We start from the raw sequence: 25,247 nt of genomic DNA, 5'->3' as shown, positions 1-25,247 counted from the left end.
TTTGCTTCTGTTTAAGACATGCTGAATTTGAGATGTCCATGAGACCTTCAGTTTGAAATGTTCAAAACAAAATCTGTGCCATGGAACAGGAACTCAGGAGAAAGATTAGCTTTACGAGTCATAGGCAGCGACATGATCATTGAATCCAGGGGACATGATGAAATTACCAAGTGAAAAGATGGAGAGAGAGGAGAAGGAGGCTCAGGAGAAAGCTATGTCACCAAAATCTGGAGAAGAGAGGGTATGCAGGAGGAAAAGGGGGTCAGCAGCACCATTTATACGAGGCTTGCAAAAAACTTTCCATATATTAATTCATTTTAGCCTCACAACAACTCTGTGAAAGGCAAGTAATACAAGTACTCTCATCCACTTTTGACAGAAGAGGAAACTGAGGCTCAGACAGGAGGGGCCACTTGCCCAAGGTCACAGAAAGAGTACCAGCTGAAGTTTGATTCCAGGGCCTCTGACTCCAAACTCAGGGTTCTTGGCTTTCAGAGATGATAAAGGGTTAAGCTACTGATTACTTGCTGTGAGGAGAGAATGAAACTTTTACACTTCTCTATGAGACAGAAAAGAAAGGAATAAGAAAAAAACCTGATATTCTCACTCTTCCACCTCTCAGTTCTCGGAATTGGAGCTAACATGTCCTCCCAGTGGCAGTTCCCTAATTTGATTTGACTTGTGATGGACTCCCAGAAAATATCAGACAGCCATAATCCCATCTAAGCCTGAAAATACACCCCAACATCAACTACAAAAGCTTGGTGGAGTACTTGTTGCTATTATCCAATAAAATAAGGGGGTCTGAGGATTTAAAGCAGAAGAGACCTTAGAAATCTTAAGGTCTATAAAGCAGAAAATTAGCCCTATTGTTCCAGAAGTGGTCAGCACCATGGCCAGGGATTGTCATTCAGGTAGTCAGGTTGTGTATTCATCTGTCCTTCCTTCTCAAAGAAGATTATGACATCAGAGAAATGATGACATGACTTGCACTTGACTTTGTTTTGAGTGAGGGAGGGCTGTGCAAGGTCATCAGCCTCACTTTCTCCTCCCGAGCCATCTGGATCCAGTGACCAGATATTCATCAGGATGACTGAAGATGGCCCAGGATGCAATGTGACCTTGACCTTTTTAGCAAGGAGGGAGAAAAGAAGGGAGAGAAGGGGAAGGAGGAAGAAGAGGAGGAGGAGGAGGAGAAGAAGGAGGAAGAGGATGGTTGTTGTTGTGTTCATCCTTTGTTTTTGAAGAAGACCATGACATCAGAAAAATGATGACATGACTTGCACTTGATTTTGTTTTGAGTGAGGGAGGGCTGTGCAAGATCACCAACCTCACTTTCTTCTCCTGAGCCATCTGGATCCAGTGACCAGATATTCATCAGGATGACTGGAGATGGCCCAAGAAGCAATGGGAGACCTTGGCCTTTTAAGTTAAGGCCTATTCAGGGACTCACTTAGAGGGAAATAATGCCCATTCAGTGAATAGGCCTGTTTAAAAGGTAGTCAGGGGGATGGGCCCTTTAATAGAAAAAAGAAAAGAGATAAATCATGCTGGGAGGGGCAACATTGAGACTTGGGGAAGTGAGGGAAATTGGTAGCTAGTCTGCCATGCACCACCACTGGCTAAAGGAGAGAGGAGAGAAAGAGGAAGTAGTGAAAAAGGAGGAGGAGGAAGAAGGGTTACTATAGATAACTAAACTGGCTGACTGGTGCCTTTAAGGCAGTTTTGGTTGCCCACAGTATAAGGGTCAAACCCAGATGAGCCTGGGGTATGGGAAGATGCAGCCACATTGTCTGAGGTTCCCAAAGGGATATTTCCCTTCTATGAATTTCCCTCCTTAGTGCACTCATTTAGATTCACATAAGCATCTGGGGAAAGAGTGATCACTCCTATGGAGTAGGGCATCTTGTGGCCACTCTTGCTATGTCACTACAAGTAGAGGAAATGTATCCCAGTATGGCCTTTCAGGGACAGCAAATGTCCCTAGAGATTACTCCATCACTCTAAAGGAACCTCTGAGGACACAGACAGGATCAGTCACAAGAATTCACATTTATATATGCTTTTATGGTTTGAACCCTCAAATAAGCACGAGACAGCTATCCCAGGTGGCTTTGTTTGGTTATCTTGGGGTCTGGACACCAGAATGGTGTGGGGAACTCCAAGTATGGAAACTCCTGCCACCCATACAGATTGGCAGCTTGTCTTAACATCTAGCCTTAAGGAGCTGCCTGGGACTCTGAGACATTAAGTGTCTTAGCCAAGGTCACACAACTAGTATAGCATGGACTTGAACTCCTAATGTGGTACTTTATCTTCCAGTTACGTCGCCTCATAACATAAGCTACAACTATAGTCCCTTGGGATTTTGTTGTAGCAGCACATCATTCCAGAGAGACTAGTCAGAGGGATGACTTTGGTTTTTTAGACCATGACCAGGGCAGGGGGGGAGAGGGAGCCATACAGGAGTGGTCGGTTATCTCTGAGGTAAGATTGGAGGGAAATTCTGCTGATGGAATAACTGGTATATATTTTGGGTTTTGATGATGGTGAAGAACCTTTGTTTTTCCACTTTCTGAAGCTCCTAGAATAATGAAGTCTGATAAAGAGGTTTTAGAGTTGTCCCCTCTATGCAATTGGAAGCTTCTGGGTTTGCCTCCTGAATTAAGGAAGCAGCCAGGAGGCAGGATCATTACCTAGGAAGCTTAGGTTGAGTGACTAATTCTCACAAAGCTGCCTCCAGTTTGATATTGGTGATCCCATCTAAAATGGAGCCAGTTTCCTGAGGCCCAACACCTGCTTTTGCTAAAATGATCTAACCCCAGACTATTTCCAGAAATACACTGGGAGGCTCAGCAAAATATCCAAAGCTGAAGTGGAAAAAGTCCCCTAGATGTGCCCGAGATTTGGGGAAAAGCTAGGCCCAGCCAGATGAAGTCTGAAGGAAGGCCATAAACATGAAAGAGAATCAAAAGTCCAAGCTTACATCTTTCCTTAGCTGCTAGTTACTCCACCTTTCAAGCACCCACTTTCCTCCTCTGTCAGGAGAGAATACTAATTCTTCCCTGCCCACCTCCCTGGGCTGATGGCAGCAGTCAAAGAGCTAATCCCCATGTAAGTAGGTCACAAGATCCTAGGTTTGCAGTCAAAAGGGAACTCAGAGGTCATTCAGTCCAACCCCCCATCATCTGCAGTGGAGAAAACAGAGGCCCAGAGAGGTTAAGGGACGGTAACCAGGTGGGCAATAAAATTGTAGGAAGTTCCTATTCTTGTGAGACTAGAAGAAGGCAAGGCATAGTGGGAGTCCAGATATACCTGTGATGAGATTCTGCTTCTATACTAGCAAGTCACTCACCCTCTCTGGTCTCAGTGTCTTGCTCTGTAAAAATGGGAATCACCATAACTGCAGGGCAGTGGTGAGAATCAAATGGGACCATGAAAACATGTGCTTTGCAAACCTTAAAGTGCTGTGAGGCTGAATGAATGAAAGAGTGAATGAATGAGTGAATGAATGAATGAATGAATGGACATCAAATAAATGAGCAAACAAACAACTAACTAAATAAATTATGGAAGAGGCAACATGGAACGTGTTGAATGCCCAACTTCAGAAAGGCTTCGTAGCAGACTGGCGACTGGCTGACCTAATCAAGCTTTATTTGAGCAGGTTCGTATGTCAAAAGACAAACTTGGAGCATCCCTTTATGACACAGGTGACCTCAGGAGCTTCTCTCTCATAGTCACTGATGTCTTCGTCATCTTGCCGTGGCAAAATTGAAGGGCAAAACTCCCGAACAATTGGAGGGTTGTACATTCCTTTTGAACTTTGGAACACCTTTTGATGAGAGGAGGCTAGAAGGGGATAAGAAAGAAAGATTAGGGAGTTTCCCCAGAGAGGAATGACTAGGCAGCTGCCCTGGGACAGGCTGACACCCTGGCTCTCCTCACATCGCAGAAAACCATTTGCCTCCTTAAACATACTCAGCACCACTGTGGTGATGAGTGAAGAAGGAGACACACTCAGCACAGGCTTAGGGGCCTTCAAAATGTAGGAATACTAGAGCAAAACCTTTGGGCACTTGGCAAGGATCCTTTCCTACAAGGAGGAGGCACTTACGGGGTTAGGGGTGAGAGAGGAAAGCTGTACATTGCCCAGGAAAGAAAAATAACATCTAATAGTGAAAAAATTTACCAGGGACATTCCAGTAGAAGAGATAATGTCTCCGAGCAGTGATGGGAGACCCCAGGGAAGAATGCTTTATACACTTTCCCAGATGGTCTCTCTATTGGCGTTTTTGCTTAATTGTTTTTCTTTGTTACAAGGGAGGGTTCAGTTGTGAGCCTCCTCTGGGAGGTTATTTCCAGAAATGAATGTGATGTAAAAACAAAAGACATTAATACATTTTTGGAAAAGAGAAGATGGATGAGCGGCTACCTGTGATTGGCGAGAGGTAGGATTCAGTTCAGCCATTCCAAAGTTCCCTGTAAGGTTAAGTTAAAGCAGTGCCAAGCAGAGAGGACAGATAGGATGGTACTTGTTGGTACCTAGCACACAGTAGGCACTTCATCAGTGCTTGTGGAGTGGTTGGTGCGGACACACCTTTCATGGGAGCAGATGGCAGCCCACCAGACAACTTTGGGCAAATTCTCCTGGGGAGGGTTCCAACTCCCCATCTGCTCTCTCTTTTGGGTTGTGTGAGCTGCCCACCTCCCTCTCTGGCTGTCCAGCTCTCTGGGCATCTCTCGCAAACGTTTTGTCATTGGGAATATATTATGACTCGTGTCCACCCACCGGGCATGCCTCTACTGCCCTTTGGGCTACCCACAGTTTGGATTCTTCAGAGACTCCAGGGTTCCAGAGTCCCATCCCCAAAAGAACAGGATTCAACAAAATGTTTCTTTGCCCCAAAGCCCAGAACTGAAAATCATTAACAGGGTCACACACTACTTTCTATGTGCCAATGTTTCCAAGCTAAAAAATAGTCAATGGTTTGAACTGAACATCTGTAGAGAGTAGGTGTGGTGGCTATATTCGAGGGTCTGTTACTTGAGTGAAGCAGCAGGAAATGCAGTGCATGAATGAAACTCATGATAATTAGCCCTGATGAGAGAGCCTAGATAATGTCTCAGCAGAACACAGGGAGATGAGACGTTTAGGGATTCGGCTCAATAACTACAATCTTCCAGGGGCCTATGGGAGCTGGGGAGCGAATGTCTGTACTATACATTATGTATAACGTTCCCTCACCTTGGCAATATGTGTGTTTTGCCCCCAGCAAAGTTCTGCTAAAAGACAGAGGAAGAGCTAAGTCCCCAAACAGAAGTTCAAGAGGCCTTTTCCCCAGGGGACTCTCTTAGCAATCAGTATCATGGAAGTCTCCTGAGGCTGCAAGGCCCCCATGGACATCTCCACCTGCCAACTAGGCCTCTCCCTCTGACTGGCCTCTCAGCACCCACCTCTAACTCAACATGTCCCTGACAGAATTCATCCCTTCTCCCTAGCCAACCAGTCCTGCCTCCGTTTGGTACCCAGCCGAGGACATCAGATTATACTAGAAGAGGCTGCTAGAAAACCTTGCCCCTCCTCATAAAATGTTGTAGCCCTGTTGTGGTGAGCATAAGCCAGGTATATGGAGTTGGAAGTCAGAGGAGTCACGAGAGCCTGTTAGCCTAGCTTCACCTAGGCACTAGGTCAAGACAGAGGCCACATGCTGGCTCATCAGTGCCCTTTTTCCTCCTGCTGTGACCCATGACCCCTGCCTGGATGCTTACTCCGCCTCCTTGAGGGCTCAGCGATAACCTGGGAACCCCCATACCTTAGGCCCTCCTCTTCTTCAGCCAAGACATTAGGCTCTTAACTGTCTTTATTTCAGAATTCTCCCCATTCTGATCCACACACGTGCCTCAGAGAATCAGAATCTTACCAATATGCAAGTATGATAACTGTCATTATTTTTAAGCATTTCTATAGTACTTTAAGGCTTACAAAAGCACTTTGCAAATATTATCTCATTTGATCCTCCCCCCAACCCCGAGAAGTAGGTAGGTGGGTGCTATTATTATCCTCATTTTACAGATGAGGAAACTGAGGTCTAGACCAGTAAAGTGACTTACCCAGGGCCCCAAACTAATAAGGGTCTGAGGCTAGATTTGAACTCAGTCTTCCTGACCCCACATGCAGTGTTCTATCCACCACAGCCCCTGACGGTCTCTCCAGAACCTTCAATGCATCTCCAGTGTCTGCAGGACATAATTTAAACCAGTTCCTTAGCCTGACATTTAAGACCCTCAGAATTCAGCTGGAACTCAGGTTTCCAACGTTTTTCTTTATACCACCCTTTTTTCCATGCTCCATATTCCAGCCACAATGATCTAACCGGCCAACTTTACCACCAGGCTTGGAATAGACAAAGTTCCTCTTGTTGAAATCCTTCTCCTCTTTAATGGCCCAGATCAGTTGACCCTTTCTACAACATCAACAGGAGTGATGGCTCCCCAAATCTCTCATCCCTCCACTGACCCACTCACCACATTCATTCCAGTTCACTGCAACCCAAGGCCTTAGAGGGGACTTTGCAGAAGAACTAGATTCAGCACGGAAAACAGTCATCCCTTACTTGCCATGTTTCAGCCCCTACAAGGGCAAGTTACACAGCTTTCCTTGAGATCCCCTTGGATGAAAGCACACAGTAGGAAACAGCCAGCACCTCTCAGATCAGGGCAGCAGACAACACATCCAAAGTGGAATGGGAAAGAGCCACAGAGCCACTAGATGATGCTAGAAGAAGGGAGTCCAAGATGGCCTGAGAAGACACTATTTCATGGACTTGGCACTGAGTCATTCTTCCACCGGGAATGAATGAGTGTGACTTCTAAGTCCTTTATCTCTTCCTGCATCATCCTGAGTGCCTACTATGTGCTCAAGGACACAGATTAAGAGCTCGAATTTTTAAAGAGAAGTCGGAAGTATCTTTAAGAGAATTTACAAATACAGAGAATTCTGGACAAGGAAGGAGATATTCTAACCTCATGCACAGATGCAGCATGCAGATGCCTATGTGGCATGATCTGAGGCTGCTACAAAACCTCTCCACATTGCCTGAAATTCTACCATAGCAGATTCATTTATGTGAATTCCGAAGCTTCATTTTAAATGCCAACACCCCTGGGACTAAGGCCACAAGTTATCTTTCATTCCTATCTTAGCCAGAGTCCCTGTCTCTCTCCTCTCCAAGCCACACAGCTCCCAGGGTCACCTTCCTCAGGGCCAGGTCAGTCTCCTACTCAAAAATCTCCCCTCCCAGGGGCCTCCGCATGTGGACACATTGTCAGATTTGCTTGGATGCTGGTTAGGTTTACTGAACTGCTTTTTCCCCCTCTTTCATTTTTAATCTTCATTGCAATGAATGACTTGCTGTGGAAAAGAGGGCAGGGAGAGGAAGATTTTTGAAAAGGAAGGTGATGTGAAAACAAAATCATGTCAGTAAGTAGAGCAAGACCAAGCTCGAGTCCCAGGCCATGATCTGCCTCATCCTCCGCCTAAATTGTTCTTATGTTTGCACCTTCCTCCCCAAATCATCCAATTCCTTGTATCTGTTCAGATGTTGGATTCTCCAGGAGAAGACAAGTGTTTTATGGGCAGAACCCCGTGTCTGGCACACGATGGGCTCTTCTTAAACACGTGTTGCATTGATTCAACAGAATAATCAAAATAGAAAAGATGGAAATTCCAAGAAGAATGAGAATGAGCATTCACATCCTGCTTTAAGGTTTGTAAAGCACCTGACCAATATGATCTCATTTGATCCTCATAACAGTCTTGGGAGACCAATGCTATTATTAGCTTCATTTTTCAGATAGGGAATCTGAGACTGAGAGAAGTTAAGTCACTTGCCCAAGGTCACATAGCTCGCAAATGTCTAAGGCATGATCTGAACTCAGATCTTCGTGAAGCCATGTCCAGTGCTCTTTCCACCACACCAGGCTACTTCCCTACAAGGTACTCAAGGGTCAGAGCAGGATTTGAATTCCAGCTTTCCTCATTCCCAAGCCAATGCTCTATACTGTGGAGGAAGCAACCACTATCTTTGAATTCCTTGTGGAGGACAGGAAAGCCTGGCAGAGTCTGACCCACACCCTGGATAGGTTTGGGGAGAGTGGATTTGGGAATCCAGGAGAATGACAGGGCAGAGGCAACAGCCTAAAATTCTCCAAGGGAGGTTGGGCCAAGAGAAGGAAAGTTCTGAAGAATGAAATTCTGAGGGGACAAACGTGAGGTCAATGACAACATCAAGAGCTCCTGGGACATTGAAAGGGGACAGAAGAAGGTACCAAAGTTCACCTGCTTCACAGTTTTGCCAAGGGGCCACCCTGACTCCTTCCTTCTTTTTTTTAAAGAGGCAACTGGGGCTAAGTGACTTGCCCAGGGTCATACAGGTAGTAAGTGTCAGAAGCCAAATTTGAACTCGGGTCTTCCTGACTCTAGGAAGGCTCTATCTACTCTGTTCACTATCCTGTATAGTGCTACCTGGTTGCCCCTTCCCTCTCGTAATTCAACCCTTTCAGCATCATTGGCATTCTCAGGTCAAATTGAGGTCACCGAAAATGATTTTTCATAGGTGCCCCCTCTATAACCCTAACCCTGCACTTACTCTGGGAAAGGGAGCTACAGCTAGGCCCTTGAGCAGGGTCTTTGCCACAACTCAGCAAGGAAGGAGGCAGGTCTTCCTGGGGGATTTTGCTCCCTTTGCCCTACCACAGAATTATTGCCAGGTCAATACTATTGCTACTTGTGCATCATCTCTGGCTTTGGGACCCTAATACCATGAAATTATCAGAAAGAAATCAGTTCTGTGCAGCATTAGGCTTCCAGAAGGTCTTCATTGGGTTATTAATAAGGTACTGAAAATGAACATGGAATAACTTACCAACCTAACAAGTGACAAATGAATGGATAGAGAGACCAGAGAGTATTGTTGAGAAAGCCTTGGACTTGGAGTCTAAAAGTCTTGGATTCAAATCCTCTTAGATTCTTAGTAGTTGTATGACCTTGGGCAAGTCGCTCCACCTCTGTGGGCCTCAGTTTCCCCCTCCCAAACATGAGGGGGTTGGCCTCAGTGTCCACTAAGATCCCTTCCAGTACTAAATCTAGAATCCCATGATCAATGTCATAGACACTGAGGCTCCTGGGTGTGCTAGTCCGGGACTGTTCTCTAGTACTGTAGTAGATTATTTTTATTGCTGTTACGAACCCGTGTAAATGATATTTAGTCTTGCTTTTTATGGTTTCTTTTATGACTTCTGGCCAAACTACATTGATCTAGGAGTGTAACTCTCACACAGGGATGTAATAAAAATAAAACTATGTATAGGGATTTTTATATTTCAAGCCCAAAAATGTTCCTGTGAAATCATGGCTAGAAAAAAGTTGTTCCTCCCCTCAGAGAATGGGCAGTCACCCCTAAAGGACTCCATTCCCAAGAGGGTTGGAGTTAAGGCAATGCTTCTGAGAGAGATCTTAATTATCAGTGTCTATTAATAAACATTCCCCTTCTCCTCCCTCAGGCATATACTCTACATGCATCTATAGTCTCCATCAATTAAGCTGAAGGGGAGCAGAAGGGATAGAGAGAGCTTCCCCACTCTGAATTCCAGCATCCAAACTTCGTGCTGACTGTGACCAGCTGAGGTTGGTGGTTCCCAGAGGTGCATCCAGAGTCACGCAGTAGGCCAAAACCAGTGCTTTCAGTTCCCTGCTCCAACCAGGATGAGGTCCTCCCTGGCCTTCACACAGGTCATGATCAGGCAGGCAGGAAGTCCAAAAGCATCTGGGGATCACTTCCTATGGGCCACAAAGCTTGAGGGAGTGAATGGAAGCAGTGCTGCTCTTAGAGTCAGAAGACTTAGATTTGATTCCTGGCTCCAAAGTGAGTTGTGTCACTCTGGGCAAGGCTCTTTAAGCCTCAATTTCCACATCTGTAAAATAGGGACATAAATACTTAGTTGTGTTTTTTTTTTTACATCACACAGTTATTGTGAAAAAAAGTGCTTTGTAAACTTTAAATTCCCAAACAATTTTAATCAAAAGTTTAATTTTTGAAAAAGCACCGTAAAGTGCTACTTAAGGTAGCCAAAAACTGGAAACAAAGTATGTGTTCACTGATCAAAGGTAAAGGAAGATGCCCAACTGGTGCATTATAGTCATACGATAAGAAATGACCCTGAATCAATGTGGCAGAAGCAATGAAATAACTCCAATAATGCAGCAAAAGGAAGCTGAGGAAACGAAGAGCCAATCGTAGGCCCAGAAGATAGGCAATGAACCAACAGAGGAGTGGGGGGGAGGGGTGACTGGGGCAGAATACTGGATACATAAAGAGCCATGGTTACTGCTTTGGGTGCTTTTGCCTTTGTAACAAAATAGAGGTCAATCTTGGGAACTGGGGGGAGGATATTTATAGAAATTACCGAGATGTAAAACAAAAAGGAAAAATCCAATTTATTTTTACAACAACTTTAAAGTGCCCTAGAAATACTGATGATTCTCTCCTGCTTTTGGAGGTCCCCCATTTCCATCCCTTCCCATTCCTCTCTGCCCATACAAATCCTACTCCCATTCTGCATGGATCCTCATCCTATGTGACCTCAAGTTCCCTGATTTTTAAGAAGGTTTTCTTTATATCAGATTTCCAATATTAAAATCTCTCCATTGCTCTTAATTCTGTCTAACAGTTCTCTTTGGTTTTCCCTCCTTTTGAAGGATGGAATCATTAAGAAAAGCCAGGACTTTTATTGGAGATTTTTCACACAAATTTTTCCCAGTATATATTATCCCTAATAATTATATATGAATTAAATGTATTTCTGCAATGGATTTTTAAAATGTCTGATTCAGATAATGGTTAGCTATAAATGGTTATGTTATGGTTAGCTACAAATTTATCATTTACCCACAGATGTGAGAGAGATCACCTCAAAATTTTAATGGGGAGACATTTTTATATTTAACTTGTTCATCTATGTAGAATTCACTGTTATATGGTATAAAAACTAACATAAACCTCTCTTCTACAAGACTTCTATTTTGTTTTCTGAGCTGAATAGTTTTTTTAATTAAGAAAAAGACAAGTCAAGAAATTATTAGCTATTCTACCTTTGGTGGAGAAAGAGGAGCGAGAAGAGAAAGCGAGAGAGAAGATCTAGACAATTCAGGTGCCTCACCACTTGTATCCCTTGTATCATCACTCTGTCCCAGCATGGCAACCTGTTGCCCAAATTCCTTATTGATTTTGGTAGACTGTAACACAATACCTTGATAATATGGCTTCTATTTCTGCCTCTGGTCTTCATCATGCTTCCCCCTTTAGTTTCTATATTTCCTCAGGAATGTATTTTCTAAATACATAATTCTATCCCCTCATACCTCCTCTGTTCCTTTGGAATAAGGCATCTTCCTCCAATATGGTATTCTAGCCATGGGTCCCATCTCACCCAAACTTGGTGATACCTTTGAGGTCATGTTTGCCTCCTTGCATTAGGAATGCTAATTCAATTCACTCATGACTCATACTTTGTGCATTTGTGTATAGAAATAGTGAGGTTTTCTTTGATTCTGATGTGTGCGGCCAAAATACCCAGCATTAGAACATATATTCTATGTACCTTCTAGTCAACTGAATGATTTTAAATGTGTGGATCTGTTGTAGACAATCATCTATGAAAGCCTTTCTGCACCCTTCTCATATTTTCAGCATGGCTATTCTCTCCATATTCCTAGACCATTCTCACAAATATTTCATAGGAATTAGAAAGTAGATATATGAGTTAGTGACTATTGATGTCTTCATTTGCCTTTAGGTGGCAGTGATATTGGTCATCAGAGTAAACAATATCCACAATCTTTTTTCATTCTTTTGGAATCTTCTTCTGTACCTTAAAACTAATCCCTGCATGTCTTTAAAACTGTGTTGAAACACTGGCATATCTATTCCATTTCCCATCTATTTGTTATCCTTCCAGTTACATCTATAACCTTGCGATGAGTTTTCTTAGCTGGGTATCCTGAGAGGCTTTCTGGAGGTCTTGTCCCTCTCTCCAGCACTATTCAGTTTTGTGAGGCACTGATGCTCATAATTTTTAACATCTGCTTCTGTAATGTTTTGCAAATGAGCCTACATTCTGAACCAATGTTGCCCTTGACCACTGCATCTCTGTATTTGCTAAGATCAAGCATCGGTGAGAGGAGGCTTGTTTCTGGGTTCTTTTAACCTCATTGTTGTGGCAACTACTTGATATCAGCTCTGTTTCTCTAAAAATTGGTGAAAGTCTTTACTTTTATCTATTTCCCTTTTCTGTCAGCAGTTAACAAAATTTCAGAGCTGTAGAACTGCACATGATGTCCTTATCTAGCTGACCTATAGGTCAGACAAATACCATGACAAGAAAAGTCTTTGTGCAAATTTATAAATTGTGAGTGATGACCCACTTATGACTCACTAATAATTAAAACAGCAGGGATTCTAAAGCAAATAATTTGGGAGAGTCACTTGTATTTAGATTAGATTTGAGCACCCATGGCTGTCTTCCTGGAGGTTTTATTTACTAGTAGAAACCAACAAAAACGCTTATATGAGGGAAGGTTCCTGGGGACCCCAAACAATGTCACCATTTCCTTTCCAAACTCTAGACACCTGCTTGGGTATGAATCATTCTCTATAAGCAACCAAATCTGCCCTAGTGCTCCATAATAGTGATCATTCTATTAACTACTAATTTTCTATTAACTGTTAACATTCTATTAACTAACAGGAGGCTCTGCTGTTCTTCCTCCTTAAGCCTCTTCAATACCATCTTACCCCATATGTCTACAATGGTGGTAGATCAGTTTAACCCAGCCCAGTACTTTCTTGCTGTAAGTATGACTCATCAAGACCCTAACTTTGTGTCTGCCCTCTGTCCATGGTGCTGAAAGTGGAGCAGCCTATCTAGTTTGGTAGCAGGGATAAAGTGCTCTTCCAATTACTAATTATTTAACCTACCAGTTCCTGCTTTTTTTTCCCCTCAGAACACCTGACCTGACTACCTTGCTACCTCTCTATTTCTATCTCTGAGTTGGCCACAGCCCCTTAACCTGCTCGTGTTGGCTGCTCATTCCCTGATGGGTTCAGCCATGGCTCCACTGATTTTCAATGTCTATAGACTGGGAACCCAGTTTTGAATCACTAAAGTAGAAGATAATATAATACATAATATAATGCATGGTTTCTGGCACCAAACATAGTGATTACTGTCTCATTAATCAGTTCTCTCCCACTGAAAGAGCGAACTTTCTCACAATAGCCTTTTTGGCTCATGAAGCTGCTTGTCAGCTTGTTTAGGCAGTCTTGGGACCATGTTTCTCCCTGGGGAGCTGAATTGAACCCCCAAACTTTGGAAAACCAGCTGGAGCCATCATTCCTCTCCAACAAGCCTAATGGAACTATTGTTGGTTTTCTGCTTTTGTTTTGGTGGGGGTGATGTTTTTTCCTTAGAAAAATGTATGAATATGATCTGAGCCTAAAGCCATTATTTCCAGTGAGGGCTCAAAATAAAGATTTGATTTTGGCAAAGAAAGGAGGCTGTAGTCAGAAATGGCAAGAGATCTTGTGAGAATGCCTTGGGGGGGATTGTGGGGGTGCTATTTTCCACTACAAATTAGTCAGTCGCAATCAGCACTCAACTGAAATGATATGAGTCAGAGGTGAATTGGCCCCGAGAGAGAAAGGGAGTTGCAAAGGGTATCAGGTGAGCAGTTTGCAAGCTCTGAATATCTACATATTGGCCATTCCCCAGAATTAGTTGAAACAAACACAGGATCATTGGATCAGAGTTCTTGAGCTAGAAGAAGCCTTAGAGACCATTGAGCTAAAGCCTCTCATTTTACATATGAAGAAACTGAGGCACAGAAAGGGTTGAGTGATTTTCTTGGGGTTGTAAAACTATTAACTACGGTCTGAGGTGGAAATCAAATTCAGGTCTTCTGACTCATCAACTATGCCATGCTGCCTCCATGATGTAAAAATGATTTCTCTTTGTTTGCTTTCTCCATTTCCTGAAAAGCTACTCCATTCCTTGCTTCTTTCTTCCATCATGGCTAGCACGTGTCTTACAATATACTCTGGACCACATCTCCAGAGCTTCCAATTTTACCCAATCTTCATAGGACTATGGTCATTGATAAGATTCACAAACAGATCTATTTAAATAACTTCATAGTTTGCAAGTATTTCAGATAGATTCTGTGGAGCAGGGAAAGGTTGCTTGCATATTTAAAACTTGGATTAATGAAATAAGGTGTCATGTGGTAAGAAGACTAAACTGGGAGTCAAGCCAAGGTCAATTCTGAGGCCTGGTTGTGCCATTAACTCACTGTATGATCTGGCCAAGTCACGTTCCCTCATGGACTTTTCACCTCAGGAGACTGAAAGGGTTGTAACAATATCACTACTAGACATATACCCCAAGGAGGTCCAAAACATGCCAAATAATCATAATAGCATATTTTGTGATACTAAAGAACTGGAAACAAAATATGGGTGCCTGTAAAAGGGGGTGGGCTCTGAAGTGCCTTTAAGGTCTTTATTTATGTTCTGGTGATCCTCTTGGTATTGAGGCAGGGGATTATTAGGGTAGGATATGACCAATATGGTTGGTCTAGGTTGATGATCACTTGTTTTTACTTCTCACGAGGAAAGATTCAATGTGGGGAGAGGGGATAACAGGACCAGGAAGGATATATCCATAAATGATCATGATCTAAAAACAAAAGGTATCAACAAAACTTATTAAAAAAAACAAGTGGAGAATTCTTTTTGGATCCAAAGGGAAAAAAATAAAAACAAAACTCTGAGAAAAGACCAATGAATGAATGAATGATCCATTGAAGGAGCTGGACTACATGAGCACTCAAAGCCCTTCCACTTGTGATTTTGCATAATAATATTGCAGTGGTAAATACTGTCAGGTATGGCTATTTGCTTTTACAAAGAAACATCTTTGGGATTAAAGAACTCAAAATGCCATCACTGAAAACAATAGATTTGCAAAAAATAAAAAAATTCATTTCACTTATGTTGTGTATACCACCATCTTAAAATATCACTGTGGAGGTGGCTTCCATATCTTTTCTATTTCAGAATTTTCTTGCAATTAACTGTACTTCCTCCCAGATGCAAATTGGAGGCATTTAGGGTTAGAATCGGAGTACTTTCTAGAGGAGAGCAGTTTGGGATTCAAGAATGTTTAATGTGATGAGCTTCACGCTCACTTTTCACATTTGAATAAAACCCCTTTTGCTTGATCCTATTTGGGGTTTTTTTTTGTTTGTTTGTTTTCTGGATAAAATCACAGAATTTCATTTGAAAGGTCAGGTCCAAAACAGTGAAATGAGTTAAGGAGAGCAAAAGGAACCTACAGATATTCAGGAGGATAAGAAATTACTAAAAATTTATTGTATCATTTTCCTGTCCTATTAATTTGCATAGGATGAGGTAGAAGAAAAGATTCTGGAGATCTAGAAATGAGAATGGGAGTCACTGTAATACTTCAGGCATTAGGTGAAAAGGGACAGAGCTAGAGTGGTATGGGCCAGGTTGGAAGGGAAGGTATTGATGGGACATATTAGGAAGGAAGAACTAAGAACTTGGAGGTTTCAAATCCGAGTGGCAAAAATTGGGAAATGGCAGGGTGGCACTGACTAATGGAGGAAGATGATGCCAAGGCTTGAGCCAAATGGAGCTGTTGGACATGTGAGTCTCGAGTTTGGGAGAGAGTTAGAGCTAGAGATGGAGATTTGGGAATCATCTGCACAGAAAAGACTCTTGGGTACATGGAAGTAGATAAAACCTCCAAGGAAGAAAAGCCAGGAGCTGAGGACAGGGTCTCAAATGGTCATACTGAGGCATTGGGAAGATGTAAAGAAACTGGGGACCAACATACAGCTGCTTCAAGAATTATTCTCTCCTAGGCACTGAACTACAAATGAAAAGAAGACACAGGGAGAGCAAGGGGGAAGAGCTGGGAGCCCACCCTGGCCCTCAGTTCCCTGTTTCTCTCCTTTGTTACTTTGAATGTCAATGACGTGATTCAGTCATTGGGGGAAGGGTTGACTTGTCTGGCAAGGGAACTCCAAATATTTCATTTCACTCCTAAGTTTAAGTTCCGTCATTAACCCTAATTAAACCTAATATAGTAGGTGCTTGCTACACACAGGCTGCTTTTAATTAACTTAAAGGAATAAGCCTAAGAAAACTGATCTTAAGAGAAAAAAAGAGTAGAAATGGCCAGCTGACAAGGGTCCTCGTTGAGTCTGTAGAAACACTTAGCCGGTCACTGGGCATTCCAAGGGACATTCCCCTTTGGGCTATAATGGAGTGAGTGCTATGTCTATAGACATGGAAGTGAAGCACAGTTAGACAGTCTAAGCTCTCTGCAGGCAGGATTGGCTTTGTTCCTTTGGATCTTTTTATTTCCAGTGCCTAACAACAAATGTTGCCTATTAACTCAGCCTGTGTTTATTGATTAGCAGTTGAGTGGCACTAGGTCCCTTAGCCCCCATTACCTCTCCCACTCAGTTTGCTGCTGCATGAAATTCGACCACTTGAGATTTTACCGTAAGGTATCTTTGTCCCCTGAAATACCCTATCAAGGGGAAGAGATCATTACCCATTTGTACGTGCATGGGAATGGGTTCACTGGAACCTTTCCTCACATCAGGTTTTGGTGGTCAAGAGACCAAAGGCACAGGGCACCTAAGGGACCTGAGGTGGGGGTGAGTCCAAGAGATGAAAAAGGGTAGGAGGGTGTCACCGAAACAAACAGACTTGATACCCTCACTTGGCTGGCCCTAACTCTAAGCAGGATTGGATGAATAGCTCAAGGAAATCAACAGAAGAGGACATTTTTTTCTCTAATTTTAACAAAACCACCATTTAGTTTAACTCCCTTGCTGAAATAAGCTCCTGTGGAGGCCCCCAAAAATGGGTAAATGAGTCGCCATGTTAGATGCCTCCTTCCCTACTAGGACAGTAATAATATGAGTTGCGAAGCAAATGCTCTGATTTCCTGGCAGGCCTTCTGGTGCAATATCACCAGAAGGAAAACAGGGCCAGAGAAAAGAGAGGCTGCTTCCCTTGCCTGGAAGTACCTACAACAGAGATCTGAACACACTCCTTTGGAGAAATAAATCGGATTCCAAAGTCTTGGGCCCAGACAGGCCCAAACCCAAAGCTCAGCTAAGTGTGGCATTATTAAGATGTCCTTGCTCCTCTATTCAAGGCAATCTCACCTGGGGGGGGAGGGGGGCAGCGCTACATGGAAGCCAATCTGCCCAGGGACCCAAAGCCAGGACCCAGTCCCTAGCCATTCTTCAGAGTCTGTTCAGGTGACCCCCCCCCCTCCCCCGTCCCAGCCCACAGGGATCTCTCACCTTCCCTGCCTGCCTGCACTCCTATGGCAATCACTGTTTATCTAGCCATCTTCTGCATTGGCACCTAGCCCGCACAGACTCAATTCAATTCCACTCAAAAATATTTGTTAAAAGACCTACTATGTACCAGACTCTGTGCTTGGTGCTGGGAATACAGACTCCAAGTAGAAGTTCCTCGAAGGAAGGAATAAACATTTATCAAGCACTTACTTTGTGCCAGACATTGTGCTAAGTGCTTTACAAATATCATCTCATTTTATCTTCCCAACGACTCTGGGAGGTAGATGTTAAGTGACTTGCCCAGGGTCACACAGCTACTTAAGTTTCTGAGGCCGAATTTGAACCCCATTCTTCCTCTGTGCACTGTGCCTCCCCCTAGCAGCCTTTAAGCAGAAAAGGTTTCATTTTTGTCTATAGCTCCAACACCTTAGAATGGTGCCTGGTTCATAACTTCGTTCAGTTGTTTCAGTCATGTCCAACTCTTCGTAACCCCATTTGAGTTTTTTTTGGCAAAGATATTGGAACAGTTTGCCATTTCCTTCCCCAGCTCATTTTACAGATGAGGAAACGTGAGGCAGGCAGAGTGAAATGACTTACCCAGGGTCACACAGCTAGTGTCTGAGGTCAGATTTTAATTCACTGTAGTGCCACCTAGCTGCCATAACTACATGCTTAATAAATCCTTAATGGTTTGAATTTAAAGGCCAAAATGAAACTAATGTTGCCACGTTTTGGGTAGTCTTCTTATCTTGACTGGAAGCTCCTCGAGGCCAGGGAATCCAGCTTAGACTCAATTAACATAGGCTGAATTGAATTGAAAGATGGAAACTCTAATTTTCTATCTAACCATAAACAATCTGGTTGGGGCTTCAAGGATGTGGGGCTCCAACAGGATGGGCAAGGGTCATGGCGACTGCACTTACTCTTACCTTCGGCAATCCCCACACTACAGGAAACAATATCCAAAACAAGCAATGGAATGGGGGCCTTGGGCCACGACTGCTTGGGGCAGGCAGGGGGGAAGGGGCTCAGTAAGGGATTCAGGTTTTGTGCTAGGTGCTAAGGAAACAGAGACAGAAAAGGAAGTCCTTGCCCTCAAGAGGCTTCCATTCCATTCAGAGAAAAAGAGAAAATACACAGCTAATTAAATGCAAAATCTAAACAAGTTTGAGGATGCAATAACTGAGAGAATCAGGACAAGCTTTGTGTGGAGGATGGTACTTGAGTTGGGTCTTGAAGGAAGCCAGGATCCCAAAAGGCCTAGGTGAGGAGCGAGAGCATTCCAGGCACAGGGAGTATGTAATCTGTCCAAAGGTGTGGAGCATCTTAAAATGTTCTTGTGCTAAAACAATGTCCTTAATATTAACAACGTAAAGACAAACATCGATGAAAGACGTGAGAACTCTGATCTATGATCTGAACTATGACCAACCATGACTCCACATGACCTATGACAGAGTATGTTATCTACCTTCTGAGAGGGAGTACCATCATTAGTCAACCACTAAACTGATTATGGGCCTCCTGTGTGTCAGGCACTTTGCTAAGTGCTGAGGATAAAAGGAAAGGCAAAAAAAACCAGTCTATGTTATTGAGAAGCTCACAGTCCAGTGGGGGAGACAGTGTGCAAAACACCTACGTACAAACAAGCTATAGACAGGATAACTTTTAAATAATAACTAAGGCATTAGAATTAAGGGGAATTAGAAAAGGCTTCCTGTAGAAACTAAGATTTTGGCTGGGACTTGAAGAAAGCCAAGGAGGTCAGGAGATTCTGAAAGTGGAGATGAGGAGACGATTCCATGCAAGGGGGACAAGTCGGGAGAATGCTCAGAATCAGGAGATGGGAGGGGCTTGTGCAAGAATGGCAAGGAGACCAGTGTCACTGGCTTACAAACTATGTGGCCAATGAGGGAATTTGTTTTGCTTGATTTGGGGAAGTTGTTACAAGGGCTTGTTTTGGTTGTTGTTTTTTTCAACGTTGGGGGAAGGTTGGGAGGGAGAGGAAAACGATTTGAAAGAAATTAAATTTAAAAATGCCCAATGTGGCTTATTGGGCCTCATTCTGTTTTCTGCAACCTCATTCCTCTCATGCCACTTTCCAGTATTTTGCAGGAAGATGTTTCTAGTAACCATTTGTCATTCCCTTCTTGTATCAATCCAAACTAAAAAGCATTTATTAAATATCTGCTATATGCCAGGCCCTGTGTTAGGCACTGTGGATACAATAATGAAATAGGCCCTGTCCTCAAGGAGTTTCCTTTCCAATGGAAGGCTACAATGAGTAGGCTCATTTGAGAAGGAGGGAAATGGATTGTGGTCCGCATTCTTGCACAGAGGCCACTGTCAGTGGATTGTAGACCACAGCGAGGGGAGGAAGGTGTAAGACAGGAGTTGTAGGAAGGGGAGGTTTGCTTGGGAAGTCTGATTTTCTATCAAACTATACTGAATCCTTTGTCTGTCACTAGGCTCCTCATGGGAAAAGATGGAGGCTGGTCCCTCCTCAGTCTGGTATTCTCAAGATGGCGGGGGAGGGGAGAGGGAGAAGAGTAAGAGTCATCTACCTCTTCCGGATCTGGGATGTCTCAGTTCAGGGCTCCCTGAGAGGCCCCTTCCTTCCCCTGTCACATCACTACCACTCTTCCCAGACACCCACACCACCTCCCAGAGCAGGGACTATTTGAGTATTTGGTGTTAAGGGTATTGTTTTGTCATAACCTTCCTTGGTGAAAGGCACAGGGGCCCCTTTCCCATGTTGCTACTAAAAGGCCTAGATCTGGGCTACCCTCCACCCTGGGTTTGAACGCCTTCTCTGTCACCTGTTCTTTGACCTTGAGCAAACTGCAACACTTCTCTGCCTTTTGATTTCCTTGGCTATGAAAAGGGAATGCTGTCTCCACTCACTGCCACCTGCTGGGTTAGGTTGCTGGGAGAAACAGACCAGTACAGGCGCTCTTGTTATCTTGGGGAAGGAAGGCTCTAACAAAAAAAGAAAATGAGGTACTGGAATGTTTCCTCTTCATCGAAAGGTGGTACTGTCCACTGCCTCTTGTCCTGTCTCTTTCATGTCCAAAGGCTTGGTTGACTGCAAGTAAAATTGACTAACAACTGGGTGAATGTGCAGAGACCAGAATAATACAGAATGCTTAGCTGCCATTAACTTCAAGCCCTGCCCCCTTTCATCTGGTTATACAGTGAGTACGTACAAATTTCATTTCTAAACTGTCAGCTTGGAGAGTGGTCAAGGGTCTAGCAGGCAAGATGGTTTAGTGGAGAAATCTGGATTGAAATCCAGCTCCCAACACCTAGTATCCATGTGATGCCAGGAAGTTCCCTTCAACTTTGCCAAGCCTCAGCTCCTCCTTCTATAAAATGGAGACACCATTACTTTTTCATAGATTTACTTTAAGAGACATGCTTTGGGAATGTGGGTTTCTTATTATTACCTGGCTTTGTGTGAGGGGCCAGCCCAGCTAAGGTCTGAGGTCATCCCCAGATGGCTGCAAGGGGATGACTTGAGAGGCCACAGCAACTTCCCGAGACCTCCTTGTTTCGAGCTCCATCAATGGAGGGAGCCTTTCCACTGACCACATCTTGGCTTACAGCATTCTTGTAGTGATGTACTTCATGACCAGCTTTCTGAAGGCTAACAGAGTCCCCTGGGCTCTTCCTGTGCTCCCTGTCAGGTAAGGCTACAAACCTAATCAAAGGTTTCCAAGTGGAGGTCTCAAGGTCCTGTTCTGGACATCCAGATGCAGAAAAACAAGAACCTATCAAGAGCATTGCAGAGGCCAGTGTTTAGAGAAGATCTCCTGGGGAAAGTGCCAGCCTTATCACCTGGAGACCCAGGTCTCCTCTTCTGGAAAAATCTCATAAAGAAAATGAGGTACAAGGGCCCTTGCAGTGAGAAGGGGTGTTGCATTTTCAAACTAATTAAATCAAATGCTCCACAATTACCCTGTGCTACACCATTAATGAGGGAATTATCTTAGGAACTCCCCAAACAGGATTATGCACACTGACATTTTTAAAGTAGTCCTTAAGGTTAACAATCAGTTTAAGAACACGGGTTTCTCTCTCCAGGACACACACACAACCCAAATGAGGAAGGACACTGACCATTCTCCAATCTTCTCTTTTTCTTTTCCTGTCCCTGATCATTTTGCAACCTGGACCAAGGAGGAAGGAATATTCTGGATCTTTGATGTTCTAACTGAATCAAGTCAAAATGGATTCTTCAGTTGCTTCTTTCAGCAGAAAAAGCTTCTTAAGTTAGGCAAGGTGGAATTCTATGTCAACCAGTTTGACCAGAATGATGGGTGACTTAACTTCTAAGAAAATTCCTCACTTTCTCCGATGTTGAAACTGTTCAATAATAGCACCTGTGGGTGAGGCATTAATTGAATTAACTGCTTATTTTTAGCCACATAGGCTCCGTGTGCACACATGTTAAAGGCCAATTACTGAAGGCTGAGAATGCGACTGTCCACAGGTGAAAAACTGCCCCTTTTCCTACAAGTGTACAAAGAACCAGATCCTTTGTCCTCCAGGCCATTATTAGGGCAAGCTAAGGTAAATTAAGTGGATCCAGCCTCTGCCCAACAGGCAACTGGTTCTGCCTTCCCAGTCCTTCCAGTCAGTGTTTCAAAAGCCTCTTTCCTAACAAACTCACTGTTCAGTTTATCCTGCTTCACTCCAGTTCAAAGCCACCTGACTTTTGCGTTGCTAAGAGCCCCCTTAGCTGTGATATTCCAAGTTGGCTCTCCCGTGAACCAGTCCCAGCTGGCCAACTTCAAAGCAAGTTTCCACGCATGAGCCTAACCCAATCAAAGAACCTACTGCAAAAGCATCTGCATTGAGAACCACTGGGCTGGCCTTCTTATCCAGCCTCTCCTAATAGGCAGGAATGGACTGAAAGGATCTCAGAAAAATGGCCACATGTTTGGTTCTGCGAAATCATCCCAACTTTAAGGCCTGGATGAGGTGATGTTGCTTTCATGTCTAAATTTCCTCTTCCAGCTGGCTGGGAGCTCTTCTGTAGGAATGGAAAATAGCTGATCTGCCAAATGTCCACCCTGTACAGCCACATAGCGGCACATTCTGGATCCTTTTTAAGAGGGGGCAGGGTCCTGTTTTCTTTGCCCGAATGAATGTCCCAATATGTCCTCCAAGATGAACTCTGACTAAATGAGTCCAGCTCCACCACCATTCTCTGCCCCCAATTCTCACACACACTCTCATGCACATGTGCACACATCTGTAATAATGCTGGTAGGTAATAATACCTCAGACCACAATGACATTAAAACTTTTATTGAACAAAAGATAAAACAAGGAAGTCTGAGTTCACAGAGAAAAGCAGCTCTCTTACTCAAAATGTATCTTGTGCTAAATAACCTTATTAATAGCAACTGTGGAAAGGACACAGAATACGTAAAGTTACATCAACAGTCAAGGAGAACAAGGAGGAGTCATGGGGGCCGAAGGGACGATGAAGCCAGGACAAATCTATCTGCTCAGTATGAACATGCTTCTGACCCTTATGGCCTGAAATTCAATATGGATGCCCACGGACTATCATTTGGTATAAATGGAAACTGCTTCTTAGAAAAAGATTTAAATTTTTTTATATTTATTTGAAGTGTTATCCAATTTTTAAAACTTAGAAGGTCATGTTTGTGCTGACATGAAAAAGGTGGGCATTGATGCCCAGCATGACAGCCTGGCATTGGGGATGAGCTGTGCTCCCTTCTGGAAGTATATTTTTACAGGGAGTTCTCCTGTCTGTCTAAGCAACTTCCTACGGTTGGAACATTCCCCACCCAGTCCGGTGGGCTGAGCAAGAGAGCGAAAGCAAGAGAGAGAGGGAGATAGCCAAAGCACTTTACAAACAGAGAGAGGCAAGCTCATCCATACCGCCTCCCTCCCGATCAAAACCCGAAGCAAACACCTTTCCAACTTCAAGCACAGAAAATGTGGTTACAAATGAGCAACAACATCCCACAGCCAAGGTGACCGGTTGGGCGTCTTCCCTAAGCTGACCTCATACTTCCCACCCACCCCACCGATGTACCAAGGAGGGATCCACGGAAGCATAACAGCTCAAAGACAATACCTTGCTTTTTCATTGGTTAAACATTTGGCTCTGATGAATACATGTTCAGGATGCTTTTGTTAACCACAAATAAACATTCTACAATAAACAAACATCACAAATAACATCAACGCTGGTTGTTTGCCAGTCATGGGACCGAGTGCTGGAGGAGAGCCCTAACAAATACTACTTAAGGACAAAGAGAGCAACACGAAGAGGAGGAGCGTCCCCAGCCCCAGCCCCAGAGGGGACAGCGGCTTCTAAGGGGCTGACAGAGGAGACTCTCGAGAAGGGGACCCTGCGGCGTCTTCAGGAGGGAAGACAGTGAGGGTGCAAGCCCGGATACCGCCCAGAGACTCAGGGAGGTCAAAAACTTTGTGCCACTCGTCCTTTTCTGGGTCGTATTTCTGGACTATCTCAACCATACAGCGGTTGTTCCAGGAGTACCCACCCACCACATAGATTTTGTTTTCAAACACAGCAACCCCGACATCACTCTGCCCTCTTAGCATAGCAGCAATTGGAGTCCACTGATCGAGTGCCGGAGAGTAGTATTCACAGCTGAGAACATCATCATAATCGCTGGTTCCTCTAAAGTGGTTCCCACCAATCACGTAAAGCTTTTCTCCGACGGTGCACATGCAGTGCAGGCCTCTGACTGTGGTCATGGGAGCTTTCTGAGTCCACTTGTCTGTGTCTGGGTCAAAGCACATGAGCTCTTTTTGGAAAGTGTCATGAGTGATTCCTCCTGAAGAGTGAAAAAAAGAGGCATTGAATGCGCAGGTTGCACCTAGTGTGAACACTCACATTCACTTCTGAAGCACTCTAAGGTGCCCGACAGGAAGCATCAGCATTATTGTATCCATCTGACTGGTGAGAGAAATCAGGCTGTGAGAGAGGTGAGGTGCCTTACCCAGGGGCACACAACTAAGAAACATCTGAGGAAGAATTTGAACCCAGGCCTCTTGACTCCAAAGCCAATGATCTTTCTGCTAGCCCAAGCTGCTAACACTACCCTGACAGAAATTTAGGCCAAACGCTCACAGCAGAGACACAGAGTATGGTCTGGTTATTGGATCATGAGAGCATATGGAAGGTGGTCCTAAAACTATGAACCCAACAGATGTTTCTAGAGCCATAAATGGAAGAAATTAGCATTTTTCATCTTCGGAAAGAAAACCAACATGTGTCCCCTTCCTGTCCTTTCTTGACATAGCAGTTTCCAGGGCTCCCACAAAGGAAGATGAGCTGCTTAGAAATAGATTTGGAGCCAGTCACAAAGACCTTTCTACCTTCTCCTATTCCGCGCACCATCTGCAGAGCAAACACTGGGCTAGCTCCTTACCTTGGCCAATTTCATTAGTGGTCAGGTGGGTAACATCCACCCCTGCCACCTGCCCCCCACTGCTCAGGAGCAAGGAGGACCAAATGAATTCATAGAGGGAAAGTGCTTTGAGCCATCTCCAAATATGGGGCCAGTGGGGAGACCCTGACAATGTCAGATGCTCTGAGTACTGGAGTAGGCCACAAGAAGCTGAGAAACACTTAGAAAGGACACATTTCTAGACAATCAAGAACAGTGTGTTGAGGAAGCTGGGACCTTGGCCATGCGAGTGCTCTTTCAAACTAGAGAAGGAGGTCTCTATGATGCTCAATTAGCTCCCTTAGAGTGGAAACAGAATCATTCAG

The 25,247-nt window shown here is 44.0% G+C and overlaps 1 protein-coding gene across 12 annotated transcripts in view; it reads right to left on the bottom strand.

Moving 5' to 3' along the window:
- Positions 1 to 3,636: 3,636 nt before the first annotated feature.
- KLHL13 (kelch like family member 13) overlaps positions 3,637 to 25,247 on the bottom strand; it is a 160,831-nt gene continuing 139,220 nt past the window's right edge. For 9 of the 12 annotated variants that reach the window (XM_072626359.1, XM_072626363.1, XM_072626360.1 and 6 more), the window contains one exon: positions 22,762 to 24,306. In XM_072626359.1, coding sequence (XP_072482460.1) covers positions 23,819 to 24,306 — 488 coding nt within the window. In that variant the 3' untranslated portion in view covers positions 22,762 to 23,818. Of the gene's footprint in view, positions 3,853 to 22,761; positions 24,307 to 25,247 lie in introns of those variants that run through there. The other 3 variants (XM_072626368.1, XM_072626367.1, XM_072626366.1) reach the window with 1 other exon arrangement.

The sequence above is a fragment of the Notamacropus eugenii genome, chromosome X, assembly GCF_028372415.1.
Source record: "Notamacropus eugenii isolate mMacEug1 chromosome X, mMacEug1.pri_v2, whole genome shotgun sequence".
Lineage (NCBI taxonomy): Eukaryota > Metazoa > Chordata > Mammalia > Diprotodontia > Macropodidae > Notamacropus > Notamacropus eugenii.
This window is presented reverse-complemented; position numbering and strand designations above follow the sequence as displayed.